Source organism: Verticillium nonalfalfae (assembly GCF_003724135.2).
Source record: "Verticillium nonalfalfae strain VnAa140/NRRL 66861 chromosome Unknown scaffold_6, whole genome shotgun sequence".
Lineage (NCBI taxonomy): Eukaryota > Fungi > Ascomycota > Sordariomycetes > Glomerellales > Plectosphaerellaceae > Verticillium > Verticillium nonalfalfae.
In genome coordinates this window covers 274,124-290,493 of record NW_021167231.1, presented here as the reverse complement: position 1 = coordinate 290,493, position 16,370 = coordinate 274,124, and the positions used below count along the sequence as shown (strand labels likewise).

The window sequence follows — 16,370 nt, the reverse complement described above, 5'->3', positions numbered from 1 at the left end:
CGTCGCCGCTGACATGATAACCCCCCGTCCCCTTTGCGCCCAGTGTCCAGTTCCAGTGTCCGTTGTCCAGTGTGTTCAGTACCCACCTGACATAGTTTTTAGTACCTACCTACCTAGGTACCCAGTGCCAGGTAGGTACCTAGTGCCCAGTCAAGACAGTGTAGTGTCACCCAGGTGCGCGGTTCATCACCCCACCATCCCACCAGCCGATTCAATGCCGAACCACAGGCTGGCGGCCTGGGGTGGCCCCTGGGCCAAGCCACGTCGCCCAGGGGTCCAGCTCCGTTCGAGCTCTTCCCTCTGCATGGCTCTCGGCTTTCGAACATTCGATTTCTTGCAATCCAACCCACCCGACTGGCTGATCGTTCTCAAGTCACACCCATCAGAAAGCGGCCAACCGCATTTGCACTTTTGAAAGTGGTCTTATGTTGAGACCATAGTATCGTTCGATCATTCACCTTTGTTTGCTCCCATCCTTCGTCTGTATTTATATCCCCTTCGCGATGGCCTCCAGGTGGCAAGGGCGGAAGCTCTTCACCCAGCTCTCTGCCCAGTCGAGGATTGCCACGAAGCAACAGCAGCAGCACTCGTATCGATTTCCCTTGCGACTCGGTGCTCGATTCAACTCGTCCGAACCCCAATTGACCGCTCAAAAGTCTTCGTACACACCTAACTACTTGCTCATCTCTGCCGTCGGCCTATCCCTTGCAGGTACCCTTGGCTACAAAATGGTACATGCTGCCGATCCCCTCCCGCCATCATCCCCCGAGCCAGGTGCTGACCTTGCTCTACCCCAGGCTGTTCAGGAACCCGATCAACTCGATGGCCCTACCCTTGCCGAACGCGATGCCCTGACCAAGAAGGAGGCGGGCGTGACCAGCGACGCCCCGATGCGCCTGCGGATGGAGAAGTTCATCAAGGAGCAGCAGGACGAGATTGTGTGGGAGCTGCAGAAGCTCGACGGCGCCAAGTTCCGAAGGGACGAGTGGAAGCGCGCCGAGGGTGGCGGCGGCATCACCTGCGTTCTCCAGGACGGAAACATCTTCGAGAAGGGTGGTGTCGGCGTCAGTGTTGTCTACGGCACACTCCCTAAGGCCGCTGTCGCCAAGATGCGCGCCAACCACAAGAACATGCACCTCGACGAGAACATTGACGCGCTCCCCTTCTTCGCGACCGGCCTCAGCATGGTGCTGCACCCAAAGAACCCCATGGCGCCGACGGTCCACCTGAACTACCGATACTTTGAGACGTCGCACCCCGACGGTACGGCTCATGCATGGTGGTTCGGTGGCGGCAGCGACCTGACGCCGGCGTACCTGTTCGACGAGGACGCCGTGCACTTCCACAAGACGCTCAAGGAGGCATGTGACAACCACGACAAGGACTACTACCCTCGCTTCAAGAAATGGTGTGACGAATACTTCTACAACAAGCACAGGGGCGAGTGCCGCGGTGTAGGCGGCATCTTCTTCGACGACCTCGATGAGACGGAGAAGGACAGGGAGAACACGTTTGCTTTTGCCCAAGACTGCCTCAAGTCCTTCCTGCCCGCGTACATGCCTATCATCGAGAAGAGGAAGGACATGCCCTTCACTGAGCAGGAGAAGGAGTGGCAGCAGATTCGCAGGGGCAAGTACGTCGAGTTCAACCTGGTCCACGATCGCGGCACGGCGTTTGGCCTCAACACCCCGGGGTCCAGGGTGGAGAGCATTCTCATGAGCCTGCCACTTACGGCATCGTGGCACTACATGCACGAGCCCGAGCCTAAGAGTCGTGAGCAGAGGCTGGTGGATGTGTTGAGGAACCCTAAGGAGTGGGTGTAAAGGCGCGGCGCACAGGATTTCACTTGCGATTGTAACACCAAAAAAAGTATTTCAGGGCTGTAATGACATTGGGACGATATAAACTTTGCTAGAAGATTTCGTATGTTCAATTTGAAACTCAAAATTTGGGTTGGAGAGAGCATGATAACGTACAGTCCAGCTAAAAATGTATTGCACTGTTCGAATGGCGCCGTCTCACCCACGACCGTAGGTGTTGGTGGCTACCATGATCTCCTGCATAGCAACCTGACCACATTTCGACTTGTACGATGCCTCGCTTCAGAAACAAATGTAGTATGGCCTTCGACTCGTGACGCAGAATGGACCACTGACTACAGAACCAGACAACATCACATAGCGCCTTACGTTGAGCCAGGCTCCGGGCCCTCATGCTCCCTACGACTCATCAGCTTTCAACGCCAGGACCTCACTTACATGTACCTCATCCAGACTCATGACGCATCCCGAAAGCATGACACTCCCAACCCCTGGAGCAGTGCTCACCTCTCTGGTCAACACGATCACCTCCGTCCCAGCCCCAGCAACCAGCCCCAACACCGCCCCATCGAACCCCCTTTCTGGTCTCCCGCCTGCCATCCGGCCCCTCCTTGCAACCCTGCACGTCCTCTATCCAACCCTCCTCCTGCCAGCTCTGGACCTCCTCGACCGCTCTCTCGTCACCCGCGTGCTTCCCGAGCGAGCTGTGCAGGGAGAGACGGCCGAGAACGAGGCGGCGGCCTTCTACCTCGTGCGCTCGGCGGCGGCGACTTCGAAGCGCAACGCATACGCCGCGACGCTGTCAGCGCCGTACATTGTGCATCTTGACGCGTGGAACTGCTCGTGCGCCAATTTTGCGTATGAGGCGTTCCCCATCCGCGTGGACGGGGACGAGGATATCCTCGAAGCCGGGACGGACGTGGACGGCCCAGCAGAAGAGGAGGCGATCGAATGGCGATTTGGAGGCATGAGCTCTGACGGGCAGGACGGCGGCGCGGCCGTGTCATGCTGCAAGCATCTACTGGCCAGTCTACTGGCTGAACGATGGAAGGTCCTGGGGAGTCATGCTGTCGAGAGGCGAGTCTCCAGAATGGAGATGGCGGGCATGGTAGCTGAAATGTAAAAATTGAACACCAGTCCCTACTACACCATCGCACTGGGTCTCGGCAGTCTAGGGCCGTCACGTTTTGCTCAAATCAATGCTTTCAGTTGTACAGTGTGAGGCGCGCAGCCTCAATGCCGACACGGCCGCGCCCACCACTGCTAATGGTTGATCCCGGCCAACCTCTTCCTCCCGGACGCCAAAGTGTATCATGACAAGCCCGTATCGCCTGCCGCGCCGTTCCGCCTGGTCTATTTTGGCCCCGCGGCGCCTTGCCCGCGCCCCTGCGCCCTATCGCTCCCGGCACCGGGGCTTTGCCCTTCGTGTCGAGTGGTCTATTTCTTCTTCTCCTTGGTCTCCTTCTCCTTGTCGGAGCCCTCCTTCCCATCGCCATTCACGCCATTGGCAGCGCCGTCCTTCTTCTCGTCCTTGTCGCCGTTGGCCGCGTCATCCTTCTTCGCCTCCTTGTCCTCCTGCTGCTGGCGGTTCTGAATCTTGTTCTCGATGAGATCGTGGAAGGCCGTGATGGCACGGATGAGACTGCTGAGGTAGATCGCCATGAGCTGGTCGTTGGTCTTGACGCCCATCGCATATGAGAGTTCGCTGCCCGCGGGCTTAGTGCTGCCGTCGGCGCTAGCCTTGGGTGTGGAGAGGTTGGGCAGGAGGTTGAAGACGTCTTGCAGATTGCCGAGAATGGCGTGGTTGACGGGCAGCTGGCCGTCGAGGACCTTCTGGAGGTATGCGCCAATGTCACGGAGGCGTAGGTGCAACCCTTGCAGGGATTGCAGCTGGTTCGTTATCCGCGTGGAGAGGGTGCCAACGGCGACGTCGCGAATGTCGCGAAGGAGATGCTCAACACCGATCTCTTCCGCTTCCTCGGCCTCGATGATGGAGGGTGTGTGTACAAAGGTCCGGGACGTTGTGGTGCCATCCTTTTTTTTTAGGTCAGCAAGGGCCTTGCCAGCAGTGTTATGTACACTTACATCCTTGATCTCCTCTACCGCAAAATACGCATCTGTGGGCACGCCAGACTCCTTCGGCTGAACATCGATAATGACAAGGAGGGGGTTTGGTGTGTATCGCTTGAACAGCTCGTTGATCTCCAAATCTGACGCGCGCAGCTTAGGTCCAGAGTGGTACCACCCGATCAGCTTCTCCTTCGCATTGACCTTCTTAAACATGTCGTTCATGCCCTCGACATAGTTGTGGTCCAAGAACCATACGGAGGGATCCTTCTCATCCTCTTCGAAGGGCACTGTGGCGATGGTTTGTCAGCCCTGAGATCATTCCTGGCGCTCTCAGGAATCAGAAACCAGATTTCGACTCACCTGCGAAGCTGTTTGACACCCTGACGTTCTTTCCATCGTTCTGACCCAATAGCACACCGACGACTCTGCGCTTGGAGCCCTTAAACACAGCACGGTTGTAATGATCGACGGCGGAGAGGAGGACGAGAGGGGCGACGGAGACGTTTCGGTTAACGAGAGAGAGCGTGTCTGCTGTGGTGGCAGGCATGGTGGGTGGTTTGAGTCTCGGTGCAGCAGAGAAGGGGTGGTTTGGTGGTTGGCGAGAGGGAGAGATGGCGATGGTAGTGCAGCGGCGGTTTTCGATATCGTTGGTGGTGTTGTCGTAACTTGATGCTGCCTTCCGCCTTGCGCCCAGCCCAGCTCAGAGCTCTCAGAGCAGCTTAGCGCACCAAGGGAGCTGTAGCGCGAGGTCACGTGCGATGCAGGGGGGCAATGATTAGATAAGCTAAGCTTCGGGCACCTGGGCCGGGTAAGTGATCGAGGTGCTGGCTACGCAAGGTAGCTTACCTACCTAGGTACCCAAGGTACTTTTACCCAAAGGCACCTTAATAGGTAGAGTCCTCGATGCCCTTCTGAGCGAGTCGTCATGTTCACGTGGGCTTGCATTCTATCTATGCATACAAGTTTGTGCATACAAAAAAGCAGGAATCGGAGCATGGCCCTCTTGTCTGGCTTTCTGACACGCAAATGATCATCCATAGGCATGTGAGAAGCCAATGCCGGCACCACATACCGATGGTATGACCTTGATGCCAACCCCATTCGTGCCGGGTGTGTGTATTAATGTCGCACCGCCAGCAAGGCGGTGGTGACCTCATACCAACCATCCTTATCCGTGCTTCTCCCGAAGAACCGAAGGGATTATCCGAGTACTAACCAGTCTGACCGAACCTCGGCGCAGAGGAATGTCCAGTGGGGGGCCAGGGCCAATAGCGACGGCGTCGCTGTAACGGAACAGCTGGCAGGCGGGAATACGGAGGCTATAGCACGCAACAGCAGGACGAAACAGCCGGACGACCGCTGTAGAGCTCCACTGTGTTTTTGGGGCGCCCCACATGCTTTCCCACCCGTCACGTCTGGGTGCGCTCAACGCTCGCTGCGGGTGGATGGTGGATGGTGGAAAGCCAGAGCCACCGTCGCAACAATAGAGATCCCAGACGGCAGGCCCCTGGTCCCTGCTCGGGTGCGACTGGCTGCTCTGGCCCGGGTCGGTGCACAGGTACACAGGCAGGTGCGCGAGAACACAGCTCCTAGCCCGGCCTTGACCTTCGACCTTGATTACCTGTCGTCCAGTTCTCAACACCATCCAACCCTCTGCCAATTTATTTTTTTCTCACCCTTCTCCTCCCCACGACTATACACGACTCGGTCCTCCCACCTCCTCCCCCTTCTGTGCCTTCGAGTAGCTCCTCCTTCCCTTTCGAGACACACTTTCGCAACTCTGCCCCGGTACGACCTCGTTCACTCGAAGCTCTGCAACAATGGGTATCATTGAGGATGAAGTCAAGCGGTTGACCGGTGTGGTCGAGGGCCTCGAGTCGCGGATCAAGTCTCTGGAGCAGAAGTCCTTTGGTACCACGACCAAGAGTGCCGAGGAGGTCCGCATGATCCTCATCGGCCCCCCTGGTGCTGGTATGCTCGTCCTACTGGCGTCTTTTTCGCGCCTGTTTTCGCAGAGGTATCTGGTGCTGACGTTTGGCCTTCTCCGTAGGCAAGGGCACGCAAGCTCCCAAGATCAAGGAGAAGTTCTCCTGCTGCCACCTGGTATGTCAATTGGCTTGTTCAAACGTCATTTTTGCCAAGATTTGAACGCTGTACTGATCTTGTGCTCGCGCGTAGGCCACCGGTGACATGCTGCGATCGCAAGTCGCGAAAAAGACTCCGCTGGGCCGAGAAGCCAAGAAGATCATGGACCAGGGCGGCCTCGTCAGCGACGAGATTGTCATCGGCATGATCCAGGAGGAGCTCGACAACAACAAGGAGTGCAAGGGAGGGTATGTTGTCTTTGCCCTTTTTTTTCCCAATCCGGTGCATCACCGACCCGTGCTAACCGTGCACCCCCAGCTTCATCCTCGACGGTTTCCCCCGCACAGTCGTCCAGGCCCAGCGCCTCGACGAGATGCTCGCCGAGCGCAAGAAGAACCTCCAGCACGCCGTCGAGCTGCAAATCGACGACTCCCTCCTCGTCGCCCGCATCACCGGCCGTCTCGTCCATCCCGCCTCTGGCCGCTCGTACCACAGCACCTTCAACCCTCCCAAGGAGCACATGAAGGACGACATCACCGGCGAGCCTCTCATCCAGCGCAGTGACGACAACGCCGAGGCCCTGAAGAAGCGTCTGGCCACCTACCACCAGCAGACCGCCCCCGTCGTGGGTTACTACCAGAAGACCGGTATCTGGAAGGGCATCGACGCCTCCCAGCAGCCCTCGCAGGTATGGAAGAACATGCTCACCATTTTCGACGCCCAGCGCAAGCCCAGCGCTCCCGGCATCATCAGCCGCATCACCGGCTCACAGTAAGCGGGTTGCCCCAGGCAGCCCGTCTCCCCCTTGGATGCCCTGCCACCACTGGAAGCAGGACTCGCGTGAATGGGAGGGGAGAAATGGTCGGAAGCAACGGAGGAGAGTTGCGGAGCACGATGCGACGTTTCCTGGATGTCACGCCCGGCACGGAGGGGGAAAAGCGCTTCATGATGTTTGTTTTGAGCTCCAAGCCTCCGGATGAGGCGTTGGACAATTGGGGTTGCTGCATCGGGGAGCCTGCGCTCGTCTCTGCCAGGGGGTTAGCGACGGAGTATGTTCATTGTACTTGTCCGGGAGACCCTCGGCCACCATCACGCCTTGTATGTATCACTGTCTCACTAATAAACCGAATGGAGGTTTAAGGATGAACTCTTCTGCCATCTTCCGCCATTATTGTGATATTCTGGAGTCTCGTGCTGAGTCCGTGCATGTACTCGGATTCGTTGCTGCACCGTATCTTGAGTCTGTGGCCATCGTGGTTTGGTTCAGTTCTCGTAGGGATGCTCTCTGGACAGCATGAAGTACGTGAACAACGATCTGAAGCAATGCCCCGTTTGACAGTTGCGTATTGTCCTACAAACTGCGGCAAAAACTCATTCTGTAGACCCGAGTCCTTGGGTCAATGAACGTGCTTTTGAACTGCACCATGACAACTCATATCCCGCGCGATCCACCCCTACCCGACGCAACGATATGGACGGGCGGGCGACCTTGACCTCGCACCGCATGTACATCAATCCTGTCCATGCAGTGAGGATCACTAGACGTCTGACCAAAGGACAATATCAGGTTGCCAGGCATGTTTCAAGCTGACTAGTAGCCCCCAAGGTTGGCGCGAGCGCCGCCAAAGTATCCCAGATCATCCCACGGCACATGTCACTGCGAACAAACATCGCCCTAACTAGGTTTTACACGCAATGGAGTGGTGTTTTCCACCTAATATTGAATGTGGGGGGGTATTTACTTCTATCTCCTTTCAGACCTCCCAAAACCCGACACTCTAGCAGAACAACTCCGGAGAAAAAAAGCAACCCAGGAACGTGCCGCACGCCAGAGGAATGCGACGAAGCCAGCTACCGTCGATCGAGGAGAAACAAGAAAGCAGGGCGGTTCAATTGATGACGGAGCACGCAGTCGGCGTCAACTCTACAACATGCGGGTGAATCCGTGAAAACGTGCCTAAATGTGAAGTTTCGAGAGGCTGAGATGGGATTCTGGGAGAGAAAAAGGGAACGCTCTAATGCGATGAGTGATATGATAATGATGATCGTGGTATAAGTGAAGGGCTGAAAAAGGTCGTAAAGTCAGGTGCGTGACCCTTGCCGGTCTGAACGGCCAAGCTCACTTCCTAGGGGTAGCTGGACATATCAATAACTATCAGCGATGTGTTCTGCCGCGGCTTGGGGGTCCTGGCGCGGCGTCGCGGAGACGACCGCATCATGCTTGGAAGAAGCAGGGCTTGGCCGTACCATTGACCATCTGGCGCTGTTTGTTGAGCCAGCTACGCGGCACATCGTTGCGTCTTTGCAGAACGACGTGGTTGCTTTGCAACCTGCTTGTGAGGTCGTACCACGCCGTGGCGATGAGCGCGTTCTCGCGCTGCAGGTTCTTGATAATCTGGTCGCTCTGGGTCTTCAGGTTGCAATAGTCAGCGTCAGATTCTCACGCGGATGAAGTGAAGACCCGTTCTGAGAGAGAGAGAAAGACGGGAATTTTTCTTGCGCTGTCTAGGGAAAGGGGGAAGCTCTTGGGAGCAAAGTATCGTCCAGCGTATACCTTTTGTGCCAGTGCGGCGCCGCCATCTGTTGAGGCTTTGAGCTTGCGCGTGAGGTCGTGCCTGTCGCGTTCGGCTTTCTCGAGTTGCTAGAAGATGTCATGTCAGTCTGTGTTTCATACAGCCGCGAGTGACGATGCCCATCAATTGTGCAGCTTCCACTTGAAAGTACAGGCATCCACCGGCATCTACCAGAACAGTGCCCCCCAAGAGCTACGCTTCTCTTGAGGGACGCTGCTGTGGACGGGCAACCAAGACGTGGGCCGTTCCTTGGGTTTCGGGAGTATCGGGTTCGAGCCTTGAACAGGGGCAGGTATGCCTGATTCCGCCGTTCCCATGCATGTTGGGGAGTGTACGGACGAAAGGGAGAGCTTGGGGGCAGTCATTTTGAAGGCTGCTTCTCGCGCCAGCGGATGGCTGTCCCTGACAAGGGCAGCGGAAGGACGGGCTGGTAAGATGCTACTACGGGCCTGTTTGCACGCAGGCGGCCTTGTGGGCTGTCCGGGGAGGCGCGTGTTGCTGTCGGGGAAGATGACGATGTGGTCTCGCGTATATCTCGACTGGACTGAAAGAGGGCCACTCACCTCGTTGCGCTCCTTGAGCCGGTCACGCAGCTGTTGGATCTTCTCCAGATATTTGGACGAGTCTTGCCCAGCGCCCTGCTCCTTGACGGTATCGAGATCCTTTCGAAGCTCGTCCTTCTCGAGGAGGGCTTTGGTCAGTGCCTTTTGCGCCTCCTGCACGTCCGTGGCGGCGTTCTTGTGGTCGGTTCGCAGCGCCTCGAGCTCCTCCTGCAGCGAGCCGGAGATGAGCTTGTCGGTCGCCTTGAGCTCTTCGAGCGCTTCAATACTATCCTTCTCGACGGCTGAAAGGTCAGTCTTCGCACTCAACAGTTCGCGGTCACGGTCCGCGATGCGGTTTCGTAGTTCTGTCGCCAGCTCCATGTGTTGCTTGAGCTCCAATTCCGACTTCTTCTGCTGTGCGACGAGTTCGTTGTAGGCCCTGGCGGTGAAGAACTCCTGCGTTAGCATTGCCACGTTGCCACCGGCGGGGAACAGGGTATCCATCTTCTCGACATACTTTTCGTCCGTCATGTCGCGCAGCAGTGACTGGACCTGTGCTTCCGCCACGGTGTGCTTCTCGTGAATATCGTTGAAGTTCTTCTGCAGCCGGTTGCGCTGCGCGCGCTCTTCCTCGAGCTCCTTGCGCAAGCGTGAGTTTTCTGATCCCGAGCCCATGCTGCTGCGCAGCAGCTGGTTCTCGGCCTTGAGTCGTGAGATCTCGAGGCTCAGATTGGGCGCCACGTCCTTTGCGTTCTCGAGCTCCTCGTCGAGGTTGAACCCGGCGCCCCCAGGACTCGACGGAGACTTGTTCCCGTGGCCGTGGCCACCCGTGCTGATCTGCTCCTGCAGCTCGCCGATGAACATCTCGTCAGCCTTGCGCTGCGCGCTGAGAGACTCGAGGTGTTCCCTGAGCGCGATCATCTCGTTGTACTCCTCCTTCCGCTTGCCGTCCAGCTCGATAAGCTGGACCTCGTAATCCTGCATCTTCTCGGCGTACTTGTCGTTTGTCAGCTCGAGGGCGCGGTTCCTCTTCAGGACCTTTTCGTACTCGAGCAGGTCGCGCTGCATCTCCTCCTTTTCGTAGCGCAAGTTGTCGAGCTCGCTCTGCATCTTGCTGCTCGCCTCGAGCTTCTGCTTGTACCGCTCGACCATGTTGGCCTTGCGGCCGAGCTCCTCGGCGCGGTAGCGCAGCTCGTTGACCTCGTCCTCGAGGACGTCGGCGCGGGCGGCCCTCGTCTTGAGGGCGGCCATCTCGGTCTGCAGGCGCTCCTTGGCGACGCGCACGTCCTCGAGCTGGCCCTCCTGTGTGGCGATGAGCTCGTCTTGCTCGCGAATCTTCATCTCGAGGTTGCGGATGACCTGGTCGCCGGCGCCGCTGTGCATGCTGCGCACGTCCTCGAGCTCGCTCGTGACACGGGCGGCCTCGTCCTTGAGGTCGTCGTAGCTCTCCTGCAGGTGGGCGAGGCGCGTCTCCATGTCGGCAAGGTTCTTCTGCTTCTTGTCGAGCTGGGCCATGAGGCCGGCGTTCTCCTCCTCGAGGGCGAGGTCCGGGTCCCGCGCCTCGACGGCCACGTCGTGGGCGTCGTCGGTGCCGGCGGCGGCGAGCGCCTCCTCCATGTCCGTCTTCATCTCGACCGTGATGCGCTGCAGCTGCGACAGGGCGGCGCCGTCGGTGATGTCGCGCGTGATGCGGGTCACGTAGCGCTCGTTGTTGCTGCCGAGCATGGCGACGGCGAACAGGAGCGCCAGGAGCTGCAGGGACACTGTGGTTAGCACGCGCTGGGTGGGCTTCGTCGAGCACACGGGGTGGTCGTGGCCTACCTTGCAGATGCCCTGGGCATCGGGGCTCGAGGCGATGGCGCGAAAGTCGGCGATCCTGGCCTGGCGGCCGAGGCCGGGACACTCGCGGTGGATCAGGCGGGCAAGGCCTTTGTAGACGCTCTGGAGGTTCTTCTTGTTGGCGAGCCACCGCTTGTCTTCGGTCTGGACTTCGGAGGGGTCGTAGCTGGTGTCGAGGTCGGCGAGGATCTGGGAGAGGAGGATGCCATCATGGAAGTCGTCCATTGTCCTGGCCTTCTTGTCGAGGGCAAAGGTGTTGGCCCATTGCAGGAGCGCGTCCTGCGCGCCCTTTGTGAACGTCATGCTTGTGTGCGTGATGTATGTGCTGGGTCGTATGGTGGGTGGGCCGAAGGAAAAGACAGGAGGTCGTGTCCCTTGTCGTCAAGACTCGTCGTCGTCGAAGAGCCAATGTTCGGGATGTCTTCAGCGAAGGCCTGATTCCATGTATGCAGCGAATGTTGACGGCGGTGGCATGCTCGGCACGAAGGAGACTGCTGCTGTTGGCGGGTGTTATCTAGTAAAAGGCCATTCGTGGGGAAGGGAGAGAGGTCCGCAGAGCAGACGTCAGAGAAGGTGTCCAGCGTCAGTAGGTGAACAATGGGATTGAAGAGGGTCGTCGTGCTGAATCACAAATGTTGTTCGAGGGGACCGAGACGATGGACAGGGACGATACGGAGGGTCAACGAGCAAGTCCGGGTCCAAGCTCTTTCTTCTTATCGATTACGATGTTCTGTAAAGCCACAGGTTGGGTTGTGTCGCGGTGCCAAAGATGTCTCGGTGCCAGAGGTGCTCCCTACGGTCCAATTATCCAAAGTGTCCGAAACAACGGGTGACACTCTGCACAAGGTTGAGGCGAGGCGACACGAGAGACCAGGGATCCCATGCCATGACTCGACTAGGGGGGTCAAGGCCAATAACGGCGTCGCATCAAGGGGGGGGGGGGGGACCTGCATGACATGTCGTGGGCTTGCTGCTCAATGCCGGGGACCCTTCTCTGTCTTCTGCTGTCTTTGTCGTGAGGTACCCTCGCCTGAAGGTGTCTACTGCTGTTCGTCAGTCCCCCCACGCATCTCACATCGCACTGAGCTGAGCAGGACGCCGAGCTGAGTTGAGACTTCAGTATCTCGAGTGACGGCACATCACAGACGCCTTGTTCATTCTTTTCCCTTTCCCAGCTGAAGAACAAGCAACACACACACACACACCAGAGGCTTCTTCAGCTCCCATCCCCAGCCTTCCGAACAAAGGCAGAGTTTCCCGCCGGCCCTCCCCTCAAACAGCACCATCGCCCCCCTCCCCCCCCCGTCGTTCGTCCTCCCCCATGCTTCATGTACCATGTACGCTCTGGCCCCTCCATGGCCCCTAGCCACTTTGTGTAGATGAGGCAAATGTCAGGAGAAACACCCCATGGTCTTGCAGAAATCACATCTGTGTCAAACAAAGCCTAGAGAAGAGAAGAGGCATGCCTATTTCCGGTGGGTGTCACGCTGTGCCGAACGTGACAACCATCCGAGCTCTCCGTCCCTCTCCCCACTGTCCCTGGGCAGACGGATGGCGGAGCTCTCGGCCGCTGAGTATCCCAGGTCCCAGGTTGAGTCGAGCCGTGTACTGCATGTCATCATCGTGGGGTGGTGCTGGGAGAGAGGGACACGGGAGGGGGGTTATGTTAGCGGCCGATCCCGCCTTTTTCTCCTCCACAAGCACGCTCATCATCAACGCCCAGCCGTCATGCTTACGGTTTGGTCGGTTTCTTTCAGGCGTCGGTCCCTCTCACAGGTGAACACCATCAGCCTTCAGATGGCCGGTGATCGCTTGAGCGGCAGACGAGCTGTTCCGATTCAATCACGGGCATGGTCCCTTGGTTTCGTAGCGGCGCATCGACAGGCCCTTACGAACCATGCCACCGCCCCCTCAAACTATAGGAGCGAACCTTCTTTGGTGCCATGCAGTCTGAGAGTGTAACACTGCATGAACACGGGGACGATGCTCAGAACAAAAATACAAACAAAAATCAAGTGTCCGTCTATTCGTCGAGCCACCAAGGGTTCGATTCGGTTCAGTTCGATCAGGTATCTGCTAAAAAAACGCCCAACACCAGATACTTCCCATGCTAAGCGAATGAATGTGGTTGTACTCCCCGGGCCGTCGATGGCATGGCACGCGTGTCATCGTTGCGTCGAGGCCCGTCCCCCATGATTTCGACATCCTTTTGTGTCCATGCTCCAGAGCACGCCGTCGTATGCCTCGTCGCTTCGCCCCCTCTAGTTGTCCTTGTTCTGGTATGTCGTCACAATCTGGTCCTCCTCGACCTTGAGGCCGGCGTCGAAGGCGGAGACGGCCTCGACGACCTTGGCAGGCGCGATGGCGTCAAACCCACTGTCTTCTGTTAGCATTCAACTCTCCCAAATCGTTTCTTGTAGCCTGTGGGGGTTGACGAGGTAACGGTGTCGATCGCTCTCGTCGGGCGTAGGCGACGTACCGGATGAGAGTGCTGTAGACGTGCGTGACCTTGCCACCGGCATCAATGATGGCCGACTTGGCCTTCTCGATCATGGCGTCGGTAGTGGTGTCGTCCTGCGCCCAGACGATGATGTTCTTCATCTGGTCGACGGCGATGGCGCCGGGGACGATGGCGAGGGCGGCAACGAGGAACGAAGAGGGCTTCATGTTGATGGTGGGTGTCTTTGGTGTGTTGGGTAGGTAAGGTAGTCGTCGGGCTCTTCTAGGTTTGTCTTGGGCTTCGCGATCGAAAGGTTTCTCTTGATGTTTGGGTTTTTGGCGTTGGATAGGTCGGTTCGAGGGGCGGTTGGGATGCTTTTATTGTTGGTATGGTAGGTGAGGTGGTTCAGGTGCAATGGCTGACGGCGAGGAAAGGTTCAGGGTCAGGTGTCACAGCAGTCATGAATTGGGGGGCGGCCACGGATGGATGATGAATGGATGGGTGGATGAGCGGGTGGGTCCTGTTCCATCATGGTGGACCTATCCGGAGCCAGGAGGCTTTGTCATGTGCAGTCCGCTAACGGGATCCGGCCACTGACGTCGCCGCCCTCATCGGGCAGCCTTCCCGGGTCGGCAGGTCCTGAGATCCAGAGGGCAAGGCAGCCGTGGAAGGGGAACACCACTACGGGCAGGACATTGCTCCGCCCTCCCGCTCCTTCCGTCTGTGGGCGATGCGCATCTTGTCTACGTGGGTTGTCTTTTGAGTTTGTCTACCTAGGCACCTAACGTAGGCATGGTGCAGTGTTCTCCGAGAGACGATGCCACCCAACACTTTTCTTGGCGACCCAACTTTAACTTGTGGCCCATCTGGAGGAGGCGGAGTCGACGACGACCGACATGCAGTGCAGGCAGCCATATTCCCATGCTGTTCGATCCAAGGCTCCATTCTAGAAGCGCCGTTTCCACGTCTCGTTGCCCGAGCAGGCCGGCAAGTGAGTCGGATGCTGTCCTCTGCATTTGCTCGCGGCAGATGTGCGAGGTGACGGATTGCTGTGGTGTGTTCACCCTGCATGCTATTCTGTCTTGCTTAAAAGTTGCTGCCTGAACAATTCCCTCACGGAAAAGAAGTGTCTTCAACCTGTGAGGTGCTCTCCCCGCTATTGAGCAAGGCATGGCCTGGGCGTCATGGTCTACTATGATGAGGCCAAGGACGGTCTGTTTCCGTAGGACTGATGCTTACCCCGCGTCACATTTCCCACGGAACAGGCCAAGATGGCGAGTGCGCGCTACAGCATGTATTGCCTTGACGACGGACTGGGGGAATCCTCTCATCATGGGATTGCGCTTCGAGACATGGAATTTCAGTTCCTTAGCTGTTGCAGGTGCTTTTGGAAATGAACAACGATCACGCCAACACCCTTCATACCAGAATGACAGGCAGAGATCCGCACGGGTAATAGAAGGGGGGGGGGCTACTCAAAACCCGGTAGCTTCACGACCTTGACCAAAAGGACTCGTGTTGAATGCGTGGGCTTTTCTGTGAAGTACTACACAACATTTGTATCGAAACGCACCTGCGTGAAGACGATGAACGAAGGATACAGTACTCTAATGTGGGAGGAGCCTGGAAGTCAACTCACGACAAGACATACACTGGCCACTTGCGTGCCCCATGTCATGGCCCTTTGTCCAGACTCAAGAAAGGATCGGCCAGCTCTGGCACATACGCATTGGTAACCCTCTGTCCATGAAGGAACATAGAATTGTGTTGAGCTTTATGGCTCGTCAGGTCTGGCATTGTCTCGACCGCGTTCTTTATCCCGTTGCTTGACCGCAATGGGGTCAGAGCATATTCGCCATGACGACCAAAGCTTTCTTTTATTTCCATAAGGAATGATCTGGCACGTCCATGCCTCTGACCTCGAGTTCATGTTCTTTCTACCATCTCTCACACTATCGATCAGTCACGTCGCTCACATCGCTCCCCCAAAGAGGCTCTGGCTACACCACGACGAGCTTGCATCAGCATTTTCTTTTGTCCGATAGCAACAAGCCCCCTGGTGGTCCTCGCTCGCAAGGATTGCAGGATTCAGCAGAAATCATTTAATACCAGACTCTCGACGCAGAATAAGCTCCCGGCACATGACAGCTGCTAGCACCACTGCCTGGGACGACAAAAAAGACAGACACAAGAACAAGAACGAGAACCAGGGTGGGAAGAGAAAGATGGCTGAGGACGTCATCATCGCCACCAACCTCTGGCAGCCCACGCTCCGCGACCTCGACGATGTCGATGAGATGGTCAACAAGAAACGCCGTGCCCCAAACGTCGACCCCCGAACTGGCGAGGCTTAGCACGCCCACAATCAACGGGGCGCGGCTCTGCCACCGTACACGGCCCCGCCCTCGCCGACTCTCGCGGACCCACCGACCCTACAGCAACCTGTCGTGCCGAGGATCCCGACCCCGCCGCGTCTAGGGGAGTGGCGGTATGGTTGGGACGAGCAGTCTGGTAGATGGGTTGCGTGGTACTTCATTGACGCATACTGGTACAACCAGTGTCCGGCCCCAGGCATCCTCGGAATCCCCCAGTTTCCTGGCATTGACCTGGGACGTGGCCATCGACGAGGACATTGATGGCTTTTTTTTCTATAAGGAAAAGAAAGAAAAAACCAGATGAAGTGTGCGTTCTGAGCTGTGAAGAAGCACCTTCGCAGTCGATTTCATCTTGCTGAGCATGGCGACAGAGAGGCGATGATGCTCAGGGTGGTCTCAACCCGGATAGACAGACATAGGTGGGGCAAGATGATGGAGATGGAGGGATCGTTGCTGGCCTGCTATGACTCGGATGAAAGGGAAATCCAGATAGAGGTAGCACGGGAGAATACATGAGGTCTACGAGAACCTTACCTTGACTGGGACAAGTACCTATTCGCAGGAATCTGGCAGTGCTTCCCTCCTCGCATACCAGGAACACATGCCATTGGTCAATCGGCCAGGTA

General features: G+C 57.4%; 7 protein-coding genes across 7 annotated transcripts; 4 read left to right on the top strand and 3 right to left on the bottom strand.

The window, feature by feature from the left end:
* Positions 1–503: 503 nt before the first annotated feature.
* On the top strand, positions 504–1,823 carry HEM13 (Coproporphyrinogen-III oxidase; the record flags this gene model as incomplete). Its single annotated transcript, XM_028641610.1, has 1 exon — positions 504–1,823. One exon carries the CDS (start codon positions 504–506, stop codon positions 1,821–1,823), a length of 1,320 nt encoding a protein of 439 aa, XP_028498735.1.
* A 472-nt stretch (positions 1,824–2,295) lies between these two features.
* On the top strand, positions 2,296–2,943 carry D7B24_007500 (uncharacterized protein; the record flags this gene model as incomplete). Its single annotated transcript, XM_028641609.1, has 1 exon — positions 2,296–2,943. One exon carries the CDS (start codon positions 2,296–2,298, stop codon positions 2,941–2,943), a length of 648 nt encoding a protein of 215 aa, XP_028498734.1.
* Positions 2,944–3,257: 314 nt separating this feature from the next.
* Positions 3,258–4,437, bottom strand: RPN8 (proteasome regulatory particle subunit; the record flags this gene model as incomplete). Its single annotated transcript, XM_028641608.1, has 3 exons — positions 3,258–3,854; positions 3,906–4,177; positions 4,251–4,437. The coding sequence occupies 3 exons, from the start codon at positions 4,435–4,437 to the stop codon at positions 3,258–3,260; spliced, it is 1,056 nt and encodes a 351-aa protein (XP_028498733.1).
* A 1,273-nt stretch (positions 4,438–5,710) lies between these two features.
* ADK1 (adenylate kinase) lies at positions 5,711–6,750 on the top strand (the record flags this gene model as incomplete). Its single annotated transcript, XM_028641607.1, has 4 exons — positions 5,711–5,861; positions 5,941–5,993; positions 6,069–6,223; positions 6,294–6,750. 4 exons carry the CDS (start codon positions 5,711–5,713, stop codon positions 6,748–6,750), a joined length of 816 nt encoding a protein of 271 aa, XP_028498732.1.
* Positions 6,751–8,190: 1,440 nt separating this feature from the next.
* D7B24_007497 (uncharacterized protein) lies at positions 8,191–11,817 on the bottom strand (the record flags this gene model as incomplete). The annotated part of the gene is made up of 4 exons (XM_028641606.1): positions 8,191–8,385; positions 8,530–8,616; positions 9,112–11,254; positions 11,792–11,817. 4 exons carry the CDS (start codon positions 11,815–11,817, stop codon positions 8,191–8,193), a joined length of 2,451 nt encoding a protein of 816 aa, XP_028498731.1.
* Positions 11,818–13,190: 1,373 nt separating this feature from the next.
* On the bottom strand, positions 13,191–13,596 carry D7B24_007496 (uncharacterized protein; the record flags this gene model as incomplete). Its single annotated transcript, XM_028641605.1, has 2 exons — positions 13,191–13,305; positions 13,409–13,596. The coding sequence occupies 2 exons, from the start codon at positions 13,594–13,596 to the stop codon at positions 13,191–13,193; spliced, it is 303 nt and encodes a 100-aa protein (XP_028498730.1).
* A 1,914-nt stretch (positions 13,597–15,510) lies between these two features.
* Positions 15,511–16,005, top strand: D7B24_007495 (uncharacterized protein; the record flags this gene model as incomplete). The annotated part of the gene is made up of 2 exons (XM_028641604.1): positions 15,511–15,669; positions 15,724–16,005. 2 exons carry the CDS (start codon positions 15,511–15,513, stop codon positions 16,003–16,005), a joined length of 441 nt encoding a protein of 146 aa, XP_028498729.1.
* Positions 16,006–16,370: the final 365 nt, after the last annotated feature.